The sequence below is a fragment of the Myotis davidii genome, unplaced genomic scaffold (assembly GCF_000327345.1).
Source record: "Myotis davidii unplaced genomic scaffold, ASM32734v1 scaffold705, whole genome shotgun sequence".
NCBI classification, from domain to species: Eukaryota; Metazoa; Chordata; class Mammalia; order Chiroptera; family Vespertilionidae; genus Myotis; species Myotis davidii.
Window position 1 is genome coordinate 880,235 of NW_006296405.1, and position 22,457 is coordinate 902,691.

General features: G+C 41.2%; 2 protein-coding genes across 4 annotated transcripts in view; both read right to left on the reverse strand.

Moving 5' to 3' along the window:
* Window positions 1-6,329, reverse strand: part of STRIP2 (striatin interacting protein 2) — a 43,987-nt gene extending 37,658 nt beyond the window's left edge. Inside the window, exon 1 of the mRNA XM_015568866.1 lies at window positions 6,230-6,329. Coding sequence (XP_015424352.1) covers window positions 6,230-6,329 — 100 coding nt within the window. The remainder of the gene's footprint in view (window positions 1-6,229) is intronic.
* The window catches only part of AHCYL2 (adenosylhomocysteinase like 2), a 54,369-nt gene continuing 35,782 nt past the window's right edge, over window positions 3,871-22,457 (reverse strand). For all 3 annotated transcript variants that reach the window (XM_006771381.2, XM_006771380.2, XM_006771379.2), the window contains exons 11-17: window positions 20,899-20,969; window positions 18,202-18,296; window positions 11,013-11,111; window positions 8,822-8,890; window positions 8,616-8,694; window positions 7,207-7,327; window positions 3,871-6,833 (exon numbers count right to left, since the gene is read on the reverse strand). In XM_006771381.2, coding sequence (XP_006771444.1) covers window positions 6,827-6,833; window positions 7,207-7,327; window positions 8,616-8,694; window positions 8,822-8,890; window positions 11,013-11,111; window positions 18,202-18,296; window positions 20,899-20,969 — 541 coding nt within the window. In that variant the 3' untranslated portion in view covers window positions 3,871-6,826. The remainder of the gene's footprint in view (window positions 6,834-7,206; window positions 7,328-8,615; window positions 8,695-8,821; window positions 8,891-11,012; window positions 11,112-18,201; window positions 18,297-20,898; window positions 20,970-22,457) is intronic.

Genomic DNA, 22,457 nt, shown 5'->3' on the forward strand with positions numbered 1-22,457 from the left:
GCGCAATTGGCTGTTGGGCCCCTTGGAGCGGGACTTGGAGGAGGCCTCTTCCCAGGGAACAGCCCCGTCTTTTCTCCGTGTCCTGCGGCGCCGCGGGTCGCGGTGGGCTCCCGGGTGGGCTCCCAGCTCTACCTCCGGAGTTCTGGGCCCGAGCTCACGGCGTTACCCCTTTGCTTCTCTCTCGGGGTCTCAGCACTCACCTCCCCCCAAAGAGCGACCTTTTCGGGGAGCTCTGTGCTTCACCGCCCGCGCCACTGCAGCTGCTTCCCCGTGACCACAGACCTCTGCCCCTGACCTCACGCGTCCCACATCCGCTTCCACCGTACGGAAGGGATGGCCCCGCCAGGGGGCCAGGGATCGCTCCGAGTGGGGACTTAGCTCGGAGACTGGGGGTTCAGGGGTGAGGCGGGGTTTCGCTTCACCGAGATTGCGGGTGCCTCTCAGGGCCGCTCCTGGTCATCTGCCTTTCCTTGCAGAAGTGGGCACCTTCCCCATGTTGTGATCTGGGAGTTAAAATGGAACGGAGAGCGAGCGCTCCCGCCCCACGCTCACCCCCGGTCTAAAGCTTCATTCTTCTGGTCTAAAGCTTCATTCTTCTAAGAGCCTTCCTGGGGGCAAACGAGGCTGCGAGGCTTGCCCAGCCTGGAATTTATCTAAAAAGCAGGGTGGGCAAGCCACACAGCCTCGTTTGCCCCCAGGAAGGATCTTAGAAGAATGGAAATAAATAAAAAGCAATAAACGTGTTGGTAATAGTAGCCCCAAGTAAGCAGCCTGGGGAGAATGGGTGGGAATCGCGGGTGACCTGCCACTCTTCCCAGGCATTGCACCAGGGACCTTTCAGGTATATCACACCACTCGTTGACAGGTTGTTTTCTTGAATCCAATGTCACTGGTGAGGAAGTCGGGACTCACAGAGATGAATTACCCCTTGCAGTTCTCAAGGCATCATATTCTATCTTGTTTCAGTGCCTTCAGATGTGCTGTTCTCTCTCTGGAGGAACTTTCTGTCCTCTTGGTTAACTTCTGTTCTTCCCTACAGGTTCTATGTAGTCATCACCTCCTCCTCCAGGAAGCCTTCCTTTTGACCCTCCTCAGTCCTTCCAGGCGGTGTTGGTGTCAAGCCAAGTCAGCCTGGGTCCAAAATCCTAATGTTTTCCACTATATCCCAAAGGGAAGGGCCTGTTACTCCCGTTTCTTTCTTAGGGACAATGCTGTTCCTTTCTTAAACCTGTCCTTCTCTCACATTTTCCTCTGCCGGTTAGTAGGTGATAGGTCAGGCAGAGTTGAGAGAGCGAGCAGTCCTTGGAGCGTCCCGAGTTCCTTTTTCTCCCTGGCCCCCAACATCGTATTGCACCCTCTCATCATTTTCCCTTTCCTTTCTTATTCCCACCTCTCACCCTCAGCCTACAACCTGGATAAAAGCTCGAGAGTAGAACCAAGTTTAATCATTTTTGTATGCCTCCTTTATGTATTGTTAACATAGGGTTTATGTACTATTGACGGAAAAAGTATTTGTTGTGGAGGCTGTCCCGTGCACTGTAGGATGTTTAGCAGAATCCCAGGCCTCTCTTCACTAGATGCCAATAGTTCCCTCCCCCTTGGGTGACAACCAAAAGTCTCCAGATATTGCAAAATGTCCCCAGAGGGGCAATATCTTCTGGGGTTGAGACTCACTGGCTCAGCAGAATTGAATTCATATGAATTTCCAAGAAAGTCCCTGGCTCAAGGCTGAAACTATTTGACTTTGGAATTCTTCTCAGGGTATAATTTGTTAAACTCTTAAGGACTCGTACTCTGCTTTAAAATTCACAACCTACGCCTCGCCTCGCTCATCAGCGCTTCAGTGTGGTAAACCTGCCACAGCACAGCCCATTAGGGATTCTTAATAAAAGAATCAATTATCCTTCCTTCCCTCTTCCCAATACCTCTCCTCCTGAGCAGTCAGAGCTCTAGGACTGACAGGCCCAGAACTTCACGTTCTCTTTCGTGAGCCTAGTCCAGTGATGGCGAACCTCTGACACCTCTGACACGCGGACTCATGTTTTTGGTTGATTTTTCTTTGTTAAATGGCATTTAAATATATAAAATAAATATCGAAAATATAAGTCTTTGTTTTACTATGGTTGCAAATATCAAAACATTTCTCTATGTGACACGGCACCAGCGTTAAGTTAGGGTTTTTCAAAATGCTGACGCGCCGAGCTCAAAAGGTTCGCCATCACTGGCCTAGTCAGTCGGCAGGATCCCCAATGGGGGTGGCAGGCAGGAGTGGCCGCTTTTGAGGCTTGTTCCTTTCCAGCCTGTCAGTAGGGCCAAGAGAGCAAAGAGACCTTCAGTTGAAAGTAGGATGGAGGCCTGCCCTCAAAGACCCCTCTGGCCCTTATGGAAAGCTTTCTGTTGAGTCTAGAGCTCCACCTGGCTTCCCTTTCAGAGAAGGGTTTTGAGAAATTGGTGTTGTGGAGTTGGCAAAGAATCAACACGAGGATAGCCCCCAATGTATTATCTTATTCACAACTAGTGCAATGGAAGACAGTAAAGGTCAGACACCGATCTATGATAGGCCCAGACTTTCAGAGTTTGTCCTAAGGAGGGAGCTATCTGGAAACAACTACTGGAAGAAGTAACAAGAAACCAGATTAACTGAAAACTTTGAAAGTCATGGAATTGGCACACACTCACCTTCTTTTAGTTTGTCAACAATGAGTGGCAGCTATTATTACCATTAACCACACCGGTGACCATAAATATACCTGGGAGATAATTAGGGGTTGGTCTATAAGTTTTTTCGTCTCTGCAGAGATGGCTCCCATGCTGAGTTATTTTTAAACTTCCAAAAATTCAGGTTTCCTGAGGCCACTGGTAGAGAGAGGCCTAGAGGTATAAATAGATATATTACAAGGACCAAATATATCTCTTTCCCCATATAAGCACTCCACTGTAATCCATGGAGGTCAGATATATGATTAAATAGGTAACACCTTACATAGAGAAAGTTTAAAAATAAGATGCAGGAAGTCTTAAAATACCTAATTTTTGAGGATATCAGGCAGCCAAGTAAAGTAGTAGAAAAAGAATAGAATACCCTCCTCTCTCCAAAGTCACGTGTGGGTGTAATGAGAAAACATCTTGCATTCAGAATGTAGAACTAGTTTAGGTTACCAACTAAAGCAGCCAGCTACCAGAAAGCTGCTCAAAAATGGCTTCTCTACTGGCCGTTGAGGAAGAACAAGAAGTTAGTTAGACTCATCCTCTGGTTACGATTTAGTCGGGCAAAACCTGACTTAGAGACAAATCCCTGCCAGATTAATTTCTTTCTTCCCTTTAGTTGCATGTTGTCAGGTGCTGGATGTCGGGGTTGTTTGGTCCTAAACCAGTGGTCGGCAAACTGCGGCTCTTTGGCCCCTTGAGTGTGGCCATGAAGTTTCAATTGCACTGTACGTGCACGCCCGCATGTGGTATTTTGTGGAAGAGTCACACTCAAGGGGACGCAGTTTGCCGACCACGGTCCTAAACCCTGGGATGCTAGCTTCTGTGCTCTCCAGCTAAGGGTAGTACACAGGGGGCTTGGGAGTTTATAATGAGGCTTTAATTTCTCTGCCTTAAGCCTATACTTCTCAACTCCCCAGTGTGGTGGTTCTGAGAAAGCAGTATAATTATACATGCAACGGAGGGGTGGAGTGGGGGATATTAGTGGAATGACCCATGATAGAATAGGGATCCAAGGCTAAAGCCATTCAACATGCCTATTGGTAACTGCTTCAGTTTTTCACATCCTTGCCCTACAGCAAGCTCTTTAGCCTGTTGCCCAGAAACCTCTCTCATCTCTGTATTAGTAGTTCATAGAAGCAAAGAATACTCTCAAGACAGGAATCCATTTAAGAATATTTTATTTATCTTTTGAGATTACATGTTCATTATTGCTGATCTAATACAATCACTTAGACATAAAGATTTCCAAGAGCCTCTTCAGAAATGGTGATCCTTAGAGGTTTTATTTCCTTTCGTTAGATGACAATGAGAACTAGATGGTTATTTATATATATATATATATATGTATGTATGTATATTAGTTTAGAACTTGTCCATATATGATTTGCTGGTGTTGCCTATTTTCTTTCAATAATTTTCCTTAATTAAAAAAGCTTAATGCAACAATGCATTCAAATTTCTTTTTTAAAACTGTGACAAAGTTAATTTTGAAAAAACCATAGGAGCAGCAATTTTAGATCTGTTCAGAGAAAAGCCAAGCAGCAAAAAAGCTTTGCAGGAGTATATGGCCATGGGAGCCGTGCTCATATGGGAGGATAGGATGAGGAGGGAGGAGGGCAGAGGGAAGGTGGACCAAATACTTTTCTTTAAAAAAAAAAAAAAGAAGAGAGAAGGAAAACAATTTTTTCATTAAGAAGACAAAAAAGACCTTGAAAACTAGCACAAATTCATCATAGGGAAAATGTTAAGTATTCCCACAGGTCAGGGCCACATAAAGAGATAATTAGTTTTCTTTCCCATGCTTCCAGATACCTAGGATGCGTCTAGGTGAGAGCTTGAGAGAAGAAGACACATTTGCTCTGTTTCCAAGGGTAGAGGGAATAATGACCAAATTCCAACACTAAGGCAGAACCCAAATTCTCAGGAGGCTTGTGCCTCCTTCTTCTCAATGATTGATGACTGACACAGGATCCCCAGAGAGAAAGGAGAAGTCATCTGGAACTCAGAGGCAAATACCTCATTATGGGCAGCAACACTAACAACGTAACCTAGAAGCCCAGTGTGGCTCCTTCTTCATTTGGGAGGGCATGTTCTGTCAGGATCAGCACAAAGGAAGTTCCATAGAGAGCCAGGCTTTGCTGAGAAACAGCAGGTTATGACTTTTGGCCTAAGAACATAATAGGCCACAGTCCAGATATCTGCCTAAGGAATTTTCTCTAGATGTAAGATAAAGTACAAAAATCGGAATCTTTTGCAAAAGGCATCCAATTAATACAAAAATCAGAACTGGTTAAGCAAATGAAAAAAATTAAATAGCCCTGTGGAATTTTCAGCATTTGTGATCTTCTTCATAAAAGAATATAGTCATGTATGTGGCTTTTTTCCAGTGCTTGCTAAGACATACGGCCTTTGAGTAATCAGACCGTATGGCTGAGCCTATATAGTATCTAATGAAGCAAACAGTCATTTACCTAAGGTCCACCTCCCTGCCTCCAAAAGGAAGATCACTTCAGAGGGTGTAGGTGAAGAGCAGGGTAAGCTAGAGCAGGTGGAGGTTGGGGAGGAGAATTAGAGTGGGAAGATTACAGTGACCCTGGGTGGTCTGGTGTTTTCTTGAGTCACCTTGGTCTTGACTCTTTGAGGCAGACCAGAATAAGGAAAAAAAACAAAACAGGAAAACAAACAAACCTGAGAGTCTAATTAGGGTTGGAAGGGGGAAAGGGGACTCACTTCCTTCAAGATTTGTAGGGCCACTCTAGACTTTAACTCTTACAACTAATCTGGTTCCATTGGAACCCTAAGACCAATAGGTCTGTCTCCAAAAGGAATCAAACTCTTAGGTGGGACATAAAATTTCAGGCTGCTCACATTACTAATTGTTTGTAATGTTGGAGTTACTCAAGAAATGACTTCTGAAACACAGGCCCCTAAGATGGAAAAGGCCAAAACATAAAAAGATATCCTAACAAAGAAGAAATACCAGACTAAATTAGAGACAGATTTCAGTTTCATCGACAGCTGAATGTCCAATGACATTCAACCCTGACTTTGACCATCTGGACACAGTTTACAGTGTCATCTCTGTACAGTTAGTTAAGCTGCAAAAATTTTCCCAGGAGACAAATAAATACATTCTGCTTCTTTAGGGTGTCAAGTTGTGGGCCTGAAAGACCTGTCCCATTTCCAAAGCCATATACTCCAAACCCCTTGGAAAGTATGCCTTTCCCTGCTCAGTTTCAGAAGCAGTTTTAGGCAATAAAAGGAAGTTTCAGGAAGCAATGTTCCACATTTCTGAGACACTGTCAATTTGGAGGGAGCTTCCTGGGAAACTATCCAGTTAGATGACAAGGAAGCACAACCATGGGCCCCAATAGGGCTGCCTCCCACTTCCTGAGCAGAGAGAGGGCAGTTTGGGTTAGAAAGATGGAAAACATATGTCTGACAAATATCAGAGATGCTGAGAAAATAATGGAAGCACATTCCTTCTGGAACCAGAAAGCGTTAAAATGGACATAAGTACTTGAGAAGAAAGGAGTCCCGGTAAAGGAGTTCCAGTAAGCACAGGCGTAGCTGAGTTCTTGGTGCAGCTTGCCAAAGCCATAACAATCCTTTCCAACCATTTTATAAAGAAGGCAGTGACAATGATGATGGCTGGGAACCCAGGCCATGTTCATACAGTGGCTTCAAAACAGCCTTATCTGGGGACAAACCAAAGCTGAGAAAAGCAGCTGTTGAAAATGTACCCCAGAAAACCCCAGGAAACAAGGTGTCTGGAATCCCGGGACTCACTCCTGAGCCTGAACAAGAGAAGGTGACCCCTGCTAAGGCTTCACTCAATATGGAATAATGCAAAAGATGCACTGGGAATGGTTACCCATTTCTTCCCTTCCTCAGCCTGTCCTCTGCGGCTCTCACAGCCCTCGGGGCAGTAACCACTCTGGGCCAAGCGACAGGCACAGGATTCTAGATTTTAATAAATAAATAATCTAACATATAAGGTGAGCATGGCGGGCAGCTGATTAGAGAAGCAGCTTGCTGGGTTCCTTCCTGTGTAGGAGTGGAGAAAAGGCTTGGAGTTCTATTCCTTAAAACTTCTTCTGGCTTGAGTTACAGGAACTTAATACCTGGAGGGAAAAAGAAAGATGAGACTGTGATGTTATCAGCTTGTGGGGATGCTGGGACATGCAGAGCCTGCTTAGAGGTGTACTAGGGAGGCAGGGACTTTTCTGGAGTGTATGGGGAGGGTAGATAATTGTGTTTAAAAAGCCAGTATTTCTCTATAAAGAGGTAAAAATCACATCAAGAAGATGAAATGAAGAAAGGCAAATTCAGGGAAGGGAACACTAATGTCTTGAGAAAGCCTCAAAGAATCCTTTGTGGGTGGCAGCGAGGGAGGGGGGTTTATTTTTCTGATTCCAGGTAAATAGGACGATGATGCAAAGACCAATTCGGTCTTCACCACCCAGGCTTCCCTGTTTTCTAGGGAACCCAAGGCACCTGTAGTAATTCGGCTTGAAGGGCCCGTTCTTGTTGAGTCCCAGATACTTGGCCTGCTCATCTGTCAGCTCTGTCAGGTGGGCATCAAAGGTTGGCAGGTGTAGGCTGGCCACATACTCATCTGGAACAGACCACAGAAGCCCTGGTATAAGCATTCATGCCTCTTGTCTGGCTGTTCTCTCCATGTTAAGCCTTAAAAAGTTGAAAGACACCTTCTAATTCTTGGAGCTGAATGAAAAACGCTCAACTTTTGCTCACTGGCCCTTAGTTCTAAGGAATGGTTGCTTGAACTTTGAACCCATAACCTTTCAAAGCCATAACCTTTCTTCCTTACAAGCTGCATTGGTCTTGAACCTTTCCTTCTCCTCAGGGAGAAATGAAAGAAATAGGCCTTTGGGTCTAGAAGGAAGGATGGGCTAGTGGGAGGACTAAAAAATGGGAAGCTCCAACTTTAGTTCTGCCTCCAACTCTATACCTTGAGTCACTCAGAAAAACTCACATCTGGTAAACCTGAAAGGAATGACTAAGGTTGATGCCACACTTGCTTTCAGTATGTTTAGTTCTCTTATGATTTGTTTACATTCCCTCTCCTGAATGCATATTACTTATTCAAAATTTTATGTCATTTCCTATGTATTTGTTTGGTCTCCCTAACTTCACTTCATATTCGTTCAGAATATGGACTGCTCTATTTCTTTTATATCCTTCCAAAGTGTCTACTCAAGGAAAACATGTCAACTTCTAACAGCTGCTTTGCCTTTAGTGCTAAAGCAAAATGAAACCAGAAGCTGATTTATTCCCCGATCTTTGTGTCAGGAGCTTATAAACACAGTTTCAGTTCAGGTGCTTGAGGCAGGTTCTTTAAAAATTTAAGACAGTTTAATGTTTCTCTTATACAAAACACCCACATAACTAAACTCGTCATAGAAGCTATTCAGAAGCTTTCCTTTGGCTGGAACAATGGGTTAAGAGTTAGAAGGCGTAGAATGAAAGTCCTCCGGTCTGAGCGTTTGGTAGGGGCTGTCTAGAACTGGAATAAGTCAGATGTTGCAAGGTAGGAGATGATTCCTCTCTCTTGGGGAAAATCTTTTTCTTCTTTGAGATTCTTACAGACAAGATACTTGATGAGAGAAAACCCTTAAATGCACAGGCAGGTAAACAAAATCATAGCAAAGTGTCACGACTTTACTGGAGCAACCCATGTGGAACATGGGATCAATCAGCTGAGGATGGAACCTAGGAATTCTAGCTCCTACTTTACAAGATAAACATCTCTCTCTCTCCCTCTCTATCTCCCTCTCTCTCTCTCTTTTTTCCTGTCCGTATGAAACAGCATGCTCCCAAACTTCAGTTAACCTCTAATTCTGAACTACTTTGGTAAGGATGGGGATGGAAGAACACATACTTACCCATTTTCTTGGGCAACAGGTAGACATCCTGCTTATAGCGACCCTCAGGAGCATTGTAAAGCTCTATCAAGGCAAGAGCCTAGAAAAGGCAAGAGCCAGAGATGGATGCTGCTGTGCCATTCACAGCCATCCGCCCCATACCGAGTAAAACCCTGCTAGTCTCAGGACCTCTCCAGGCCACTGCTTTCCCCCTCTGGAGGCCTTACCTGAGTAGTAGCGGTAATTGAGAGCACAAATGTAGGCACTGTGGAGCAGCTTAAGTTCAGCAGACGGCCCTGGAGAGCAAGGATTACGACACAAACTGGTTAGGACCAAGTCTCCAGCCTTTGAGGAGTGAGGGATGAGCATGCCTGCCTGTTTCCAAATACTTCCCAATAACATCGCTGGGCAAAAAGCAGGTGTTCAATAAATAGAAATTAGCCCTGACCGGTTTGGCTCAGTGGATAGAGCGTCAGCCCGCAGACTGAAGGGTCCCAGGTTCGATTCGATTCTGGTCAAGGGCATGTACCTTGGTTGTGGGCACATCCCCAGTAGGGGGTGTGCAGGAGGCAGCTGATCGATGTTTCTCTCTCATCAATGCTTCTCACTCTCTATCCCTCTCCCTTCCCCTCTGAAAAAAATCAATGAAATATATTAAAAAAAAAAAAAAAGAGCCAGTTCCTACAGAGTCTCTGGCTCACGAGCTTCACATTAAATAAATAAAAAAAACCCAAACAAACAAAAAACTAATTGATTGACATTTAAGTGAAACCATAATAAGTTCTGGAGAATTTGATGAAGTTAACAGATAAAAGATCCCTGGGATTATGTAAAAAAGATGGTCACAGATACTGAGTCTTAGGCCAGTCTTTGAATTTCCTGATTCTACAGCAGGATATCCTCCCTCTAAGGCATGGACACCCCTTTGAAGGACAGTCCTAACTACTGATGTAGTGAAATTCAGGGGAAACTCACCAGGTTGAGAGGAAAGATTTTTGGGGGGATTTAGGATTCTTGTGCTTCTTTCTCAGTTTGGTTCCCCTAAAGTCAAGGGCTACCTTGTATTTTGAGTGGATGATTCAGAGACTAGAAGAGCTAGAAACTGTCTCCAATGCCATCCTTCCCTACTTCATTTCCTAAAAAGCTTGACAACCTTTTTTGCTCAACCACAGGCACCAAAACAATTGGTGACTTGCTTTTGTCACAAGAATGACTAAATGGACCTTCTAGGGCAGTGGTCGGCAAACTCATTAGTCAACAGAGCCAAATATCAACAATACAACGATTGAAATTTCTTTTGAGAGCCAAATTTTTTAAACTTAAACTATATAGGTAGGTACATTGTTATTAACCTACCTATATAGTTTAAGCACTGTTGTTAAGTACTGTTGATATTTGGTGCCTCCCCCACGCTGTGGATCCTGTGGCCTGCCTGCGCTACGTCTCCCGTCACCGGACCGACCCACACCCCCCACTTCTTCTAACGCCACTTCTTCAAAATAGACTCGCCCAGGCCAAAAATCGACATCTGCGCATGGGTCACGAAGTTTCAATCGCACTGTACGTGCAAGCCCGCATGTGGTATTTTGTGGAAGAGCCACATTCAAGAGCCGAAGAGCCGCATGTGGCTCGCGAGCCGCGGTTTGCTGACCACTGTTCTAGGGCAACGAGAAATAAGTCACCAGACAGTGGGCTGACATCAAAGCAATTAATGAATATTTAACAACCTGTCCCTCCCCTCCTTGTCCAATTCCTTTCTTGTGAAGAAATTCAGCCCCTTTATAGATGCTGTAAAGTATCTGAGAAGGTGAGATAAGGTGAGGAAAGTTAAAGAGAACAGGAAGGATACTCAAACTTAAAAGGCCAATGAAAGTCAAGACAAAGTCTGAGTTAGAAGAAGCCAGGAGAGGGAACTATCAATCATACAACCAGTATACAGCTGGGTACATACTGCATGTCTGGCTCAATTCTGGGGAATGGACACTCAAAAATGGAATCTATCATAAAGACATGACCTACCCAGAGCTTGCCTAAGATCGTTTTGGTTACAGCCAGGAATATCTACTTTGTGCTTAACGATTAAATCATCCCACAATCACATTATCTCTTTATAAGCAACACTCAGAGTGGCATGGGTTCTATCCATTTTCTTTCACAGTAATAGTCATTATCTGACTCAGCCTGTAGAGTGACATAGAGAGACAGGATAATTGGTGAAAAGTGAGGAACCAAAATAGTTTAATTGTCAAATGAAAATGAAAAGACCTTTCACAGTTAGATGCAAAATCCACTGATAAAATAGTTAAGCTTGTGCTTAAGAGAAGTTGAAAAGTGTGAGAGAACATGAGGAGGAGGAGATCTGAGTATTGCAGTCTCTCCTGTCAGAGCTGAATCTCTCTTACCAGCCTCAGGTCTTACCTCTGCCAGCAATACTATTCTCTTGCCATCAGGCCATATTACATGGTCAACTTGGGACCTCACTCGCTCCCAGGTCAGTTCTGGTGTCCGCAGACTCGCCTGGAATACATACAGCAAGCAAATCATCAGCCATGCCAGGTCCCACTTGGTGGACAAAAAGTGCTGAAGGGAGCCATTTCAAATAGCAAGTTGAAAGGAGCAACCAACATGCTAGATGGAGAATACCTGTCCTGGGTTGGTTAGGACTGTTCCATTTCAGGAAATTTAATCTTAGGCCCAGCCAGGGAGGGATCACTCAGGATGTCATTCCACAACATATACAGTACGCCCACTCTCTGCTGAGCACAGTAAAAGGTGCTATGGGAAATACAAAAGAAACCAAAGACATGGTTTCTGCCTTCAAAAAGCTCTTATTTTGGCTAGGGACACAAAACAATACACATGTGAGGGGGGGAGGGAAAAGCCTTTAAAATACTTACAAAGCAACATGCAAACAAGTGCAAATTAATACAGTGCAAACTGAATATATAAGTGCCAAAGAGACACACAAAAAAGGAGGTTCAGAGCTGAGTGAGATTAGTTAGAGAAGGCTGAACATCCTAAACATAGCATGCTAGGGCCCAGGTTCTGCCCTCAGGTCCCAGTGTCCCAGTTTCCACCTCTGAGTGATGGTGGTTCACCCTAAAGGTGCAGAAGCTCTGTGATCTCAGAGCAAATGTGCGGTGGGCTTTAGAGAAACGCTTAGTGGTAGAATAAAGCTCCCGATGGGCTCACCCTCCTTCCATTTCTGTATATTGTATATTCCGAGAACAAGAGAAGAGAGGTTAAGTTTATTAACAGCAGCAATCAAACAACAGTAGTAAGGTTTAGACTGAAGACAACTTCCTTCTTCCAAAAGGCAATGCCTACAATAGAAAGTCCACATTCTAAGAGTACCTATTGGATCACGGTGGTAAAATTGAGGAGTTCTGCCAAATAGTAGTTTTCAGACAAAGAGAAATACTTCAGTTACACAATAATCATTTACTGAGTATATACTATATTCTAGACACTGTGGTAAAGGACACTATTATAGAGAAGGCTATGGACTCCTCTACTAGAATGTGAGCTATTTCTGGAAAGGGAATGTATCTTCTTTTCATTGTCAGCCTAGTGGGAAAGATAGGCATATAATGATACATCAGTATATTCAGGACAGTATTAATGGTCTGGGTCCATTTATTAGGTAGATGGGAAGTAAATAAATTTCTTGAAATGTCAAACCTTTCTAGAGGGCAATTTGGCAGTAGCTAACAAAATTTTATATGAACATAAAAAATTTTTTATATGAACATAATCTTTGACCAATCAATTTCACTTTGAAGGCTGTATCCTATACAAACACTTGCTCAATATAAGTGCCCAAGAATGTTCACCCAGTGTTGTTTCTCATTGCAAAGTGTAAAACAACAAGGAAATGGCTGAGTAAACCAAGATAATTCTATACAATGGAATATTATGTAATTGTTTAAAAAAAGAAGTATATCTATAGGTGTTAACGCGAAAACCATTCATTACTGTTAAGTGAAAAAATCAAGTTGCAGAACAATATACTATAATCTCAATTATGTAAAATTTTTATTTCTTACTTTAAATGTATTTATATTGTTTGAAATGTTAAACTAAGCAAATATTACCTTTTAAAAATATATTGTTTAGCAAATATTACTTTAAAATTAGAATTTTAAAAAGAAATTTTATGAGTACTATAAGTAGAGTTAAAAAAATTAAGCAAATGGATAATTTTGGGATGTTAAGGATAGAAATTAAGTTAGAAATATCACCATGGAAGGCAATAACAACATAGAGCCAAGAAATACTCCATGGTGACACTGGTATTTATTGATTGAGATGATGGGACTTTAAAATGGCTATGTTGCAAGCAAAATACCCAAGGATCAGTTTAAAATGGGGTTTTGAAGAGTTATCCAGGCAACTTCATTAACCGACTTATTTGACAGCCACACTCAAGAGAAGGGTTTTCTATGGCTCTAGCACAGCTTTACAAGATTTTCTCTTAAAGACATCCAATTGTCTGTGGATTAACAATCACTTACCAGCCCACCAGGAAAAAGTTCCCTAATGCAGACTACCTTCCCAAGCTAGGTGTATGTCCATGTAAATCAGCCAGTTACTATACTTGCACAAATTAGTATTACATGATTAGGAACAGTGCACATCAGTTGTTTTTTTCCCCAGGGAAAACAGCTGTGGTTCTTGTTTTGCAAAGCAAGGAGTAAATAGCAAGTCTCAGGTTACAATTCTTTGGCTGACTAAAACTTTTAAAGCATCTATAATAATAAAAGTGTAATATGCTAATTAGATTGGACACTGTGAGGGAAGCCCAGGTCCCGGGTGCCAGAGGGAAGCCGGTGCTGGCAGCCAGGGGAAGGAAGACCTACCATTGCACTAATTTTGTGCATCAGGACTCTAGTATGTACATAATAATCTAACCACTTGAATTATGAAGCTTTACACGCCTTCTATGTGATGCACATGGGTAAGCATACCTGCTTTCGAGGGAAAGGCAATATGTGAAAGACATGACCAAAAGGCAGCTTAGAACCCAGCTGGTGTGGTTCAGTGGTTGGTTGTCAACCCATGAACCAAGAGGTCACCAGATCAACTCCTGGTCAGGGCACAGGCCCAGGTTATGGGCTTGATCCCAGGTAGGGGGCATGCAGGAGGCAGACAATCAATGTTTCTCTCTCATCACTGTTTCATCTTTTTATCCCTCTCCCTTCCTCTCTCTCTAAGAAAATCAATAAAAATATTAATAATAATTTTTAAAAAGGCAGCTAAGAGCAAAAACCTTATCACAGGTTCCCTACAACATTAATATTTCTCAGGAAAAAATGCAGCTTTTAAATGACCAATTCTTGATGGGCTATTCCTTGTTTAAATACAGCAGTCAACATCTCAAGGTTAGGTAAAACTATAAATTTCTACTTCCTATTGGTCCTATCTTCACAATATATGACTTCTTATCACTTTCAGTGCTTGCCCATCTGATCCAAGCTACCAACTTCTATCGCTGGAAATACTGAAAGAGCCTCCTATGGTCTCTATCACTACTCAAGTTGCAGACATGTTTTCTTTATACAACGACCAGAGTAATCTTTTAAAACGTAAGTCCGATTTTGTCAGTTACCTATTCAAAACCTTTCAATGGCTTCCCTGTGCCCAGAATAAAATCTAAAGCCCTTATCATGGCCTACAAAGTTCTCCATAACACACGACCTCCTTGAGGTGTCTACTATTCTCATCCCCTTCCCCATTCTGTTCCTGCTAAGATGGTATCCTTTCTGTTCCTCAAGCACATTGAGCACTTTCTACCTTAGGGTCTTTTACTCACTATTCTCTGAATAGAATTCTCAGAAGGCTTGCTCTTCTTGCTGCTTTTCTTCAACTCTAGGCACTAACTGACAAAACTATTTTTTTTAAATGTATTTTTATTGATTTCAGAGAGGAAGGGAGAGATAGAAACATCAATGATGAGAATCATTGATTGGCTGCCTCCTGCCCCCTACTAGGGACTGAGCTCGCAACCCGGGCATGTGCCCTTGACCGGAATTGAACGTGGCACTCTTGAGTCCGCAGGCCTATGCTCTACACACTGAGCCAAACTGGCTAGGGTGACTGTCTGTTTATTTATTGTCTGCCTCCCACATTGGAAAATAAAGTCCAGGAGAGCAGGCATGTTGTTAGATGCTATTCTTCAGACAAGCACTTGGCACAGAGCAGAGCAAGCATTCAATACAAATTTGCTAAATAGCGAATGAACATTCTGGTTTCAATTATTAGTTGATTTTTCTATTTCCTTAAATTTCATTTTATATTCCCTATGACACTTCCATCAAAGGTAGAGTAACTTAATTTTTCTAAAGCCCTTCTGAGCATCTCCCTTTCTAGACTATTTGGTTTAGTTATATACCCTCTGCTAAGAAAAGCACAAAAAGAACTGAGAGATGGCCTTTGGCTAGTGTACCTGGAAGATACTGAGGCCCCTAGCAATACCTGTAAAACTAGGCCTACTCTAAACACAGAAGCCAGGGTGATCTTTTAAAAATAAAAGCCATCCTTTGAAAACAGAAGTCAGACTGTTATGAATATTACCAGCACTCCCTATTTCTCTCAGAATATAATCAATTCTTACAATGGCCTATGAGACCCTATAAGGTCTGGCTCATTACCTCTCTGACCTCATCCTGCCCCTTACTCATTCTATTCCAACCATTCTGGCCTCATTGTTGATCCTCAAACAGGCGAGGCACCCTCCTGCCTCAGGGCACTTAACTGACTATTCTCTCATCTTGAAATACTCTTCACTAAAAACCCATGACTAATCCTTCAAGTCTGCTCAAACATCACCTTCTCAATGAGGCTTATACCTGACTCCTCTAATTAAAATTATAACTCAGCACTCTATGCCCTGGCCAGTGTGTCTCAGTTGGTTGGGCATTGTCCCGTGCATCAAAAGGTTGTTAGTTCAATTCCTGGTCAGGGCACATGCCCCAGATGCAGGCTCAATCCCCAGTGGGGGTGTGCAGAAGGCATCTGATGCATGTTTCTCTCCCTCTCTCTCCCTTTCTCTAAGTCAATAAAAATATTAATAAAATAAAATTATAACTCAGCACTCTTGATTGATTACCTTTACTATGCTCTACTTTTTCTCTGTTCCATGGTGCTTTTGCCTTCTAACATACTATACATTTTACTTATTATGTTTATTGTTTTTTATTTTCTTCTCTAAAATGTAAGCTCCAGCCCTAGCCGGTTTGGCTCAATGGATAGAGCATCCACCTGCAAACTAAAGGGTCCTGGCTTCGATTCCGGTCAAGGGCATGTACCTCGGTTGCAGGCTCTTCCCTGGCCTGGGCCCTGGTCAGGGCTCACGCAGGAGGCAACCAATCAGTGTGTTTCCCTCACAGATGTTTCTCTCTGTCTTTCTCTCTCTCTCTAAAAATCAATGGAAAAGTATCATCGTGTGAGGATTAAAAAAAAAAAGTAAGCTCCGTGAGGGCAGGAATGTTTGCTTGTTTTGTTCACTGATTCCAGGAATCTAGACAGCACCTGGCATGTAACAATCACTATAAATGTTTGTGATTAAAGGTAAGGAGCCTCCTGGCCTTTATCCTGAGAGATTACTTATGTCTGGGCTGCCTTTGGAGGAGAGATCACCATCACAATTTGAAGCTAATTTGGAAATCATGAGGAGGTAATAGTGCAGAAAAACAAAACAAACAAAAAACTAGTCTAGAAGTAAAAAGTCCTGGATTTTGTGTTTTAAATTCATTTTTAAAAAAATCAATGTGTATGACTGAATAATGTACTTAACTTCATAGTTTCCCAACTAAAAATCAAGGACAAGAATAATGCCTCATGAGGTGATCAAGAGAATGAAATGAGATAAAGTAAAAACATAAAAATGCATGTTTGCATTTGGAATTCTTTTCAGTTCAGTGCTTCTTGAGGGTTTAGAAGGGAAAATTCTTCCCTTCTCTTAATCAAAAAATTTCTCATTAAGCTCAGAGCAGGACTACTACTACTTCCCTTAAGTTTTTCCCATTTGGGGGCTCTATAAGCAGATTAATCCAAAAAAGTACAATCATGTGCTAGGCAGTTTTAGAAATATTAATATCTTAGACCATTTACTAAAGGGGCAGTACGGCACATAAGTGAAACTTAACCCAACCGCACCCACAACAAAAAGAACTAACTAAATGATTCATAAGCAAAATATCATTGTAAAACAGAGTAATGGAGCCGTGCCACTCAGAAACATCAAGGGTAGAATAGGCTTTGGCAGGTTGCTTGTCCAGCTATTTTTATAAATAAATAAAAATAGAGCACAGAGTTAAAAAGAGAAACCATTTAAAATAGATATTATCCGGTCTCTTTGCTGAGGTCACATTGAGCTTCGAGCGGCTTCAGGGGCATCTTTAGGAATCAGCAACATGGCAGAAGACATCAAGACCAAAATCAAGAACTACTGGACTGTTCCTTTTGACAGACGCTTCCCCAACCAGAACCAGACCAACTGTTGGCAGAACTACCTGGACTTCCACCGCTGTGAGAGTCCATCCTTCTCCCAGGGACGTGAAGTGGGGCCTGGGTACATCCCACCCTAGAATCCTGAATCATGGCTTAACTAATAATAAATACTTGTAAGTAAGTAAGTAAGTAAGTAAGTAAATAAAATAAAATAAAATAAAATAAAATAAAATAAAATAAAATAAAATAGATATTATCCAACCAGCTCTCAATATATCAACTGATCCTTACCTGGCAATGCTGAAGCTCAATCAGAGCAGCCCTCAGTGGAGATAAAAGCATGCTTTGCTTGAGCCATTTACCCAGAGAGAAATATAGTTGTGCCAGAAAAATGCCATAAAATATTAAAAACAGAGTGAAAGTCACACTGAGAAATACTTTGGTAAGTCTGAAAAGAAATAAATAACACTTCTATTAACTCTTACTTGGGCAACTTAGTTGGACCAAGTGTTATTTTGGATTTGAAAATTTTAGGGTGAATGTAATCAAATTAGAGAATCAAATTTGAGGAACATGTGCTACTGAGTTGATTGTGGCACCTAGAGATGCAATTACTATACTGTAGTTGGAAAACAGTTAAGGGGAGACTTAGCCCAATGAAAGAGGGAGAAAGAAAAAAGAAACCATAGTATTTGACAGACACAAACTTAAGCAATGTTCTCATTTCAGCCCATAGATTTCTCTCCCTTGACTTGTTTCCTTAAACCAACCTATCTTACATTCATGGTAAAATTAAACATCCCCAGAATACTGACTACCATTTTATAAAAACTGACTCACATTTACTATATCCTTTTTGTAGTACTGAATTTACTCAGCTCTCAACCCTAAATATAAGATAAAATGGCTTATAGTGTAAACAGGTATCAAGCTTGGGTGGAAGAAAACAATCATTTGAAATTATTAAATCGAGACAAAGAAGCTTCATATTATCTACAAGCACAGATCGCAGGGCTAGTAAGTGAACAGACTGTGGGCAGATCTGACAAGGACAATCATGTTTAGAGTGGCTGGTGACCCCGCTCTTTCTTCTTCCAGTTTGTTCCTTGGCAAGGAGGAAAGAAAAAGCCCCCAATGATGACTTGCTTGGTCTTACCACATCAATCTCTGTGTTGGAATGTCCCATGTTACAAACAATGCAGCTATTCTTCATCCGGTCTAAGTGCTCTCTGGTTACCACATTCTTGTTACCTTAAAAACAGAAGATATAGCCACGTATAAAGGAATGAAGCTGGACTCCTACCTCATACCATACTTAAATTTTAACTTGAAGTGGATCAGAGACCTAAATGTAAGAGCTAAAACTATAAAACTCTCAACAGAACCTGGGAATAAATCTTTCTGACCTTGGATTAAGCAATGCTTTCTTAGATGTAACACCTAAAGCATAAGCAACCAAAGGAAAACTAAACTGAACTACGTTGAAATTAAAACTTTTGTGCTACAAATGATACCACCAAGAAAGTGAAAAGACAACCCACAGAACAGGACAAATATTTGCAAATCATTTAACAGATAAGGAACTTGTACCCAAAATTTATAAAGAACTCTTAGCTCAATAGTAAAATGATAAATAACCGAATTAAAAAATGAGCAAATGGTCTGAATAGACATTTCTCAAAAGAAGATGTGTCAATAGGCACATTAAACGATACTCAACATCATTGGGAAAATACAAATCAAAACCTTCACACCTACTAGGATGGCTATAATAAAAAAAAGACAGATCATAACAAATACTGGCGAGGATGTGAAGCAACTGCAATTCTCATGCATTGTTGGTGGGATTGCAAAATTGGTGCGGTCACTTTAGAAAAGTTTGGCAGTTCCTCAAAATGTTAAAAGTAGAGTTACCATATGATCCAGCAATTCCACCTGAAGGTATAAACCCAGGAGAACTGAAAACACAAAAACTTGTACACAATATTCACAGCAGCATTCTTTTTTTTTTAGATTTTATTTTCAACTACAGTTTACATTCAATATATATTTTGTTTTAGTTTTAGGTGTACAGCGTAGTGGTTAGATAATCATACACTTTACAAAGTGATTCCCCCCAATATTTCAAGTACCCACCTGGCATCAGACATAGTTATTACAATATTATTGACTATATTCCCTATGTTGTACTTCACAACCCTGTGACTATTTTGTAACTACCAATTTGTACTTCTTAATCCCTTTACCTTTTCCACCCAGCCTCCCAATACCCCTCCCCTCTATCAACCGCCAGTTTGCTTTCTGTATCTACAAGTCTGTTTCTATTTTGTTTGTTCATTTATTTTTGTTCTTTAGATTCCACATATAAGTGAAGTGAGATGGTATTTGTCTTTCTCTGTCTGACTTATTTTCCTTAGCATAATACCCTCTATGTCTATACTTAGTCTTTAGGGTGAATTTCTTCATATGTGGATTATATATCAATGAAAAAATTAGACTGTGGTGATGGTTGTATGACCCTATGAATTTGCTAAAAAAAAAAAAAGCATTGAACTGTACATTTAAGTGCGTAAAATCTAAGATACGTGAATTAGATCTCAATAAATTTATTTTAAAAATAGATTAATGGATTGATGTGAAGCAAGAACAGTTTCTTGTGGTCCCTCTTCTCTACCCCCAGCTCTTCTTTTTTTTTTTTTTTATAAATATATTTTATTGATTTTTTACAGAGAGGAAGGAGAGGGATAGAGAGTTAGAAACATTGATCAGTTGCCTCCTGCATACTCCCTACTGGGGATGTTTCCGGAACCAAGGTACATGCCCTTGACTGGAATCAAACCCGGGACCCCTCAGCCCTCAGGCCAATGCTCTATCCACTGAGCCAAACCGGTCAGGGCAAAACACATTCCACCTAGACCAGCCGTGGGCAAACTACGGCCCATGGGCCGGATCCAGCCCGTTTGAAATGAATAAAACTAAAAAAAAAAAGAGACCGTACCCTTTTATGTAATGATGTTTACTTTGAATTTATATTAGTTCCCACAAACACTCCATCCATGCTTTTGTTCCGGCCCTCTGGTCCAGTTTAAGAACCCATTGTGGCCCTCGAGTCAAAAAGTTTGCCCACCCCTGAAAAGATAAAATCTCAGTCCAAGAAAACTAGCTATTTCTGCATATTCCTCTCTAAAACTCAAAATCTACCTCTTTGGGAATCAATACAACTACGTTTCCCACTTTCTCTATGAATTTTGCTCAGCCTTGCTTTAATTATAGGGTTTATAGAGAAATATATATCACTTTTGGAGGTAAAATTAAAAAAATCAAATGTACAAATGTAGGATCTGGGTTCCCAAGCAAAACTCATCTCTAGCCATCTCCTAGGTCAGTGATGGCGAACCTGTGACACGCGTATCAGAGGTGACACGCGAACTCATTTCTTTAGTTGATTTTTCTTTGTTAAATGGCATTTAAATATAAAAAATATAAGTCTTTGTTTTACTATGGTTGCAAATATCAAAAAATTTCTACATGTGACACGGCAGCAGAGTTAAGTTAGGGTTTTTCAAAATGCTGGCACGCCGAGCTCAAAAGGTTTGCCATCACTGTCCCAGGAGTTTGAAGATGAATGGAGATATAGAACAAAGAGATGGGAAAAAACCTTCCTCTATGACTGACTTAAAGGCATACTTTTGGTCAAGCTCAACAGAGGAAGAATGTGAAAAATTGACTGGTTTTGTAAACTGCTATCTCTGGCTTTTAGAGTTTGGTTTTGTTCAGAACATTTTCAGTCATTTTTCATTTGTTCCATAAAGGCATTCTCAAGTGCCACCCATTTTAGATGTTATAATCGTACCTGTACAGGTAATAACAATATCCACTTGTCGGATGACCTCATTCAATTTCACCAGGCGAAATCCATCCATACTGTAGAAATAAAGCATGATCAATTAAGCTAAAAGGCAACTGGGAGGTTTTTGCTGAAGAACATCAAAAGCTACTACTAAGTTGCTTTGATACCCACACTGTCATTTCTTGATATAGCTGGACTACTCTTAGCAGTGAAAAATTCAAACCATTTCCTTAGTTCATTCAAGACAGAAATAAAAGATTCTTTTGCATCACTGGAACCTGATTCTTCCTGATAATAGGGAGACAATGTTAAGCATGGGACTCCCCAATTAAGTTTCTAGAAAGTGCCATTTTAGCACTGAACCTACACCCCACTGAAACTGCTTCTCTCCAAGATCATCAATCATCTCCTGAATGCCACAGTAAATTTATTTAGATTCATATATTACTTGATTTCCCTAGTACATTAAACATTATTTGTCTTCTTAAATCTATATACTCCTTGGAGTCCATACTGTTTTATCCTAGTTTTCCTACTTTTCTGATTGCTCCTTCTCAATCTCGCCAATCTTTAAATGTAGGGTACTCTTTCTCTCAGCACTTCTGCATACCTTTTCCGGCTATATATGACCCCTCATAGGTGGCTGATTTACACATCTATATCTTTAGCTTAGATATCTCCAAAACTTCAGAGCCTTGGATCAAATTACCCACTAGACAAGCTCTTCTAGATGCCCCACAAGGATCTCAAACTTACTATGTTTGAAAAGAAACTCATTATCTCTCCACGTCTCCAACTCTATTTCTTCTTCTATATTTCCTATATTGATTATTAGCATTATTTGTTCTCTCAACTATATAAGCCAAATAAACTAGGATGTCTGAGCCTACTGCCTCTTCCTAAGTGAGGTTGGCACCAAATATTTTACCTAGCTTCCTTAAAACCTCTTGAATCTGTCCCTTCTTTCCATACACGCTGGCCTTATGTTCAGGTTTTATTTTTTTGTCTGTATTACTACAGTAGCTCCTGGACCAATCTCATCACCTCTAGGTCTATGCCTCTCTAATTCATTTTGCAGAGTGGATTTCCCTAAATGCAACTTGGATCATGTAACTTCCTTGTTTAGAATACTCCAGGGAGATTGCCTGCTCTCAGGAAAAGACCCAAATACTTCTACTGATATATGATTATCCTGACATACGATTCCTATCTCAGATATACTCCTCCCAAATTGACCCTATAGACTAGCTACATTAAAATATGTCAAGCTTCTTAAATATATTGCACTCTCTCCTTCCTTGGTAACTATGGAATTTACTTCCAAACTAAGAAATCATTTATACCAGTTTCAAGACTCAACTGTACTGACACCTCTTTGGACCCTACCTCTTTGCTCTCTTGTTAGATATTTCTCTCTTGTGTTCCTAAAGGAGCATGTGCTGTTTACCTCCATCATAGCACTTACTATGTAAGTAGGGTACTGCACAGTGGTTATCTGTGTGCCTGTCTTCTCTCATTCACTTACTTATCTTATTCATCCTTAGCACACAGCATAGTACCTG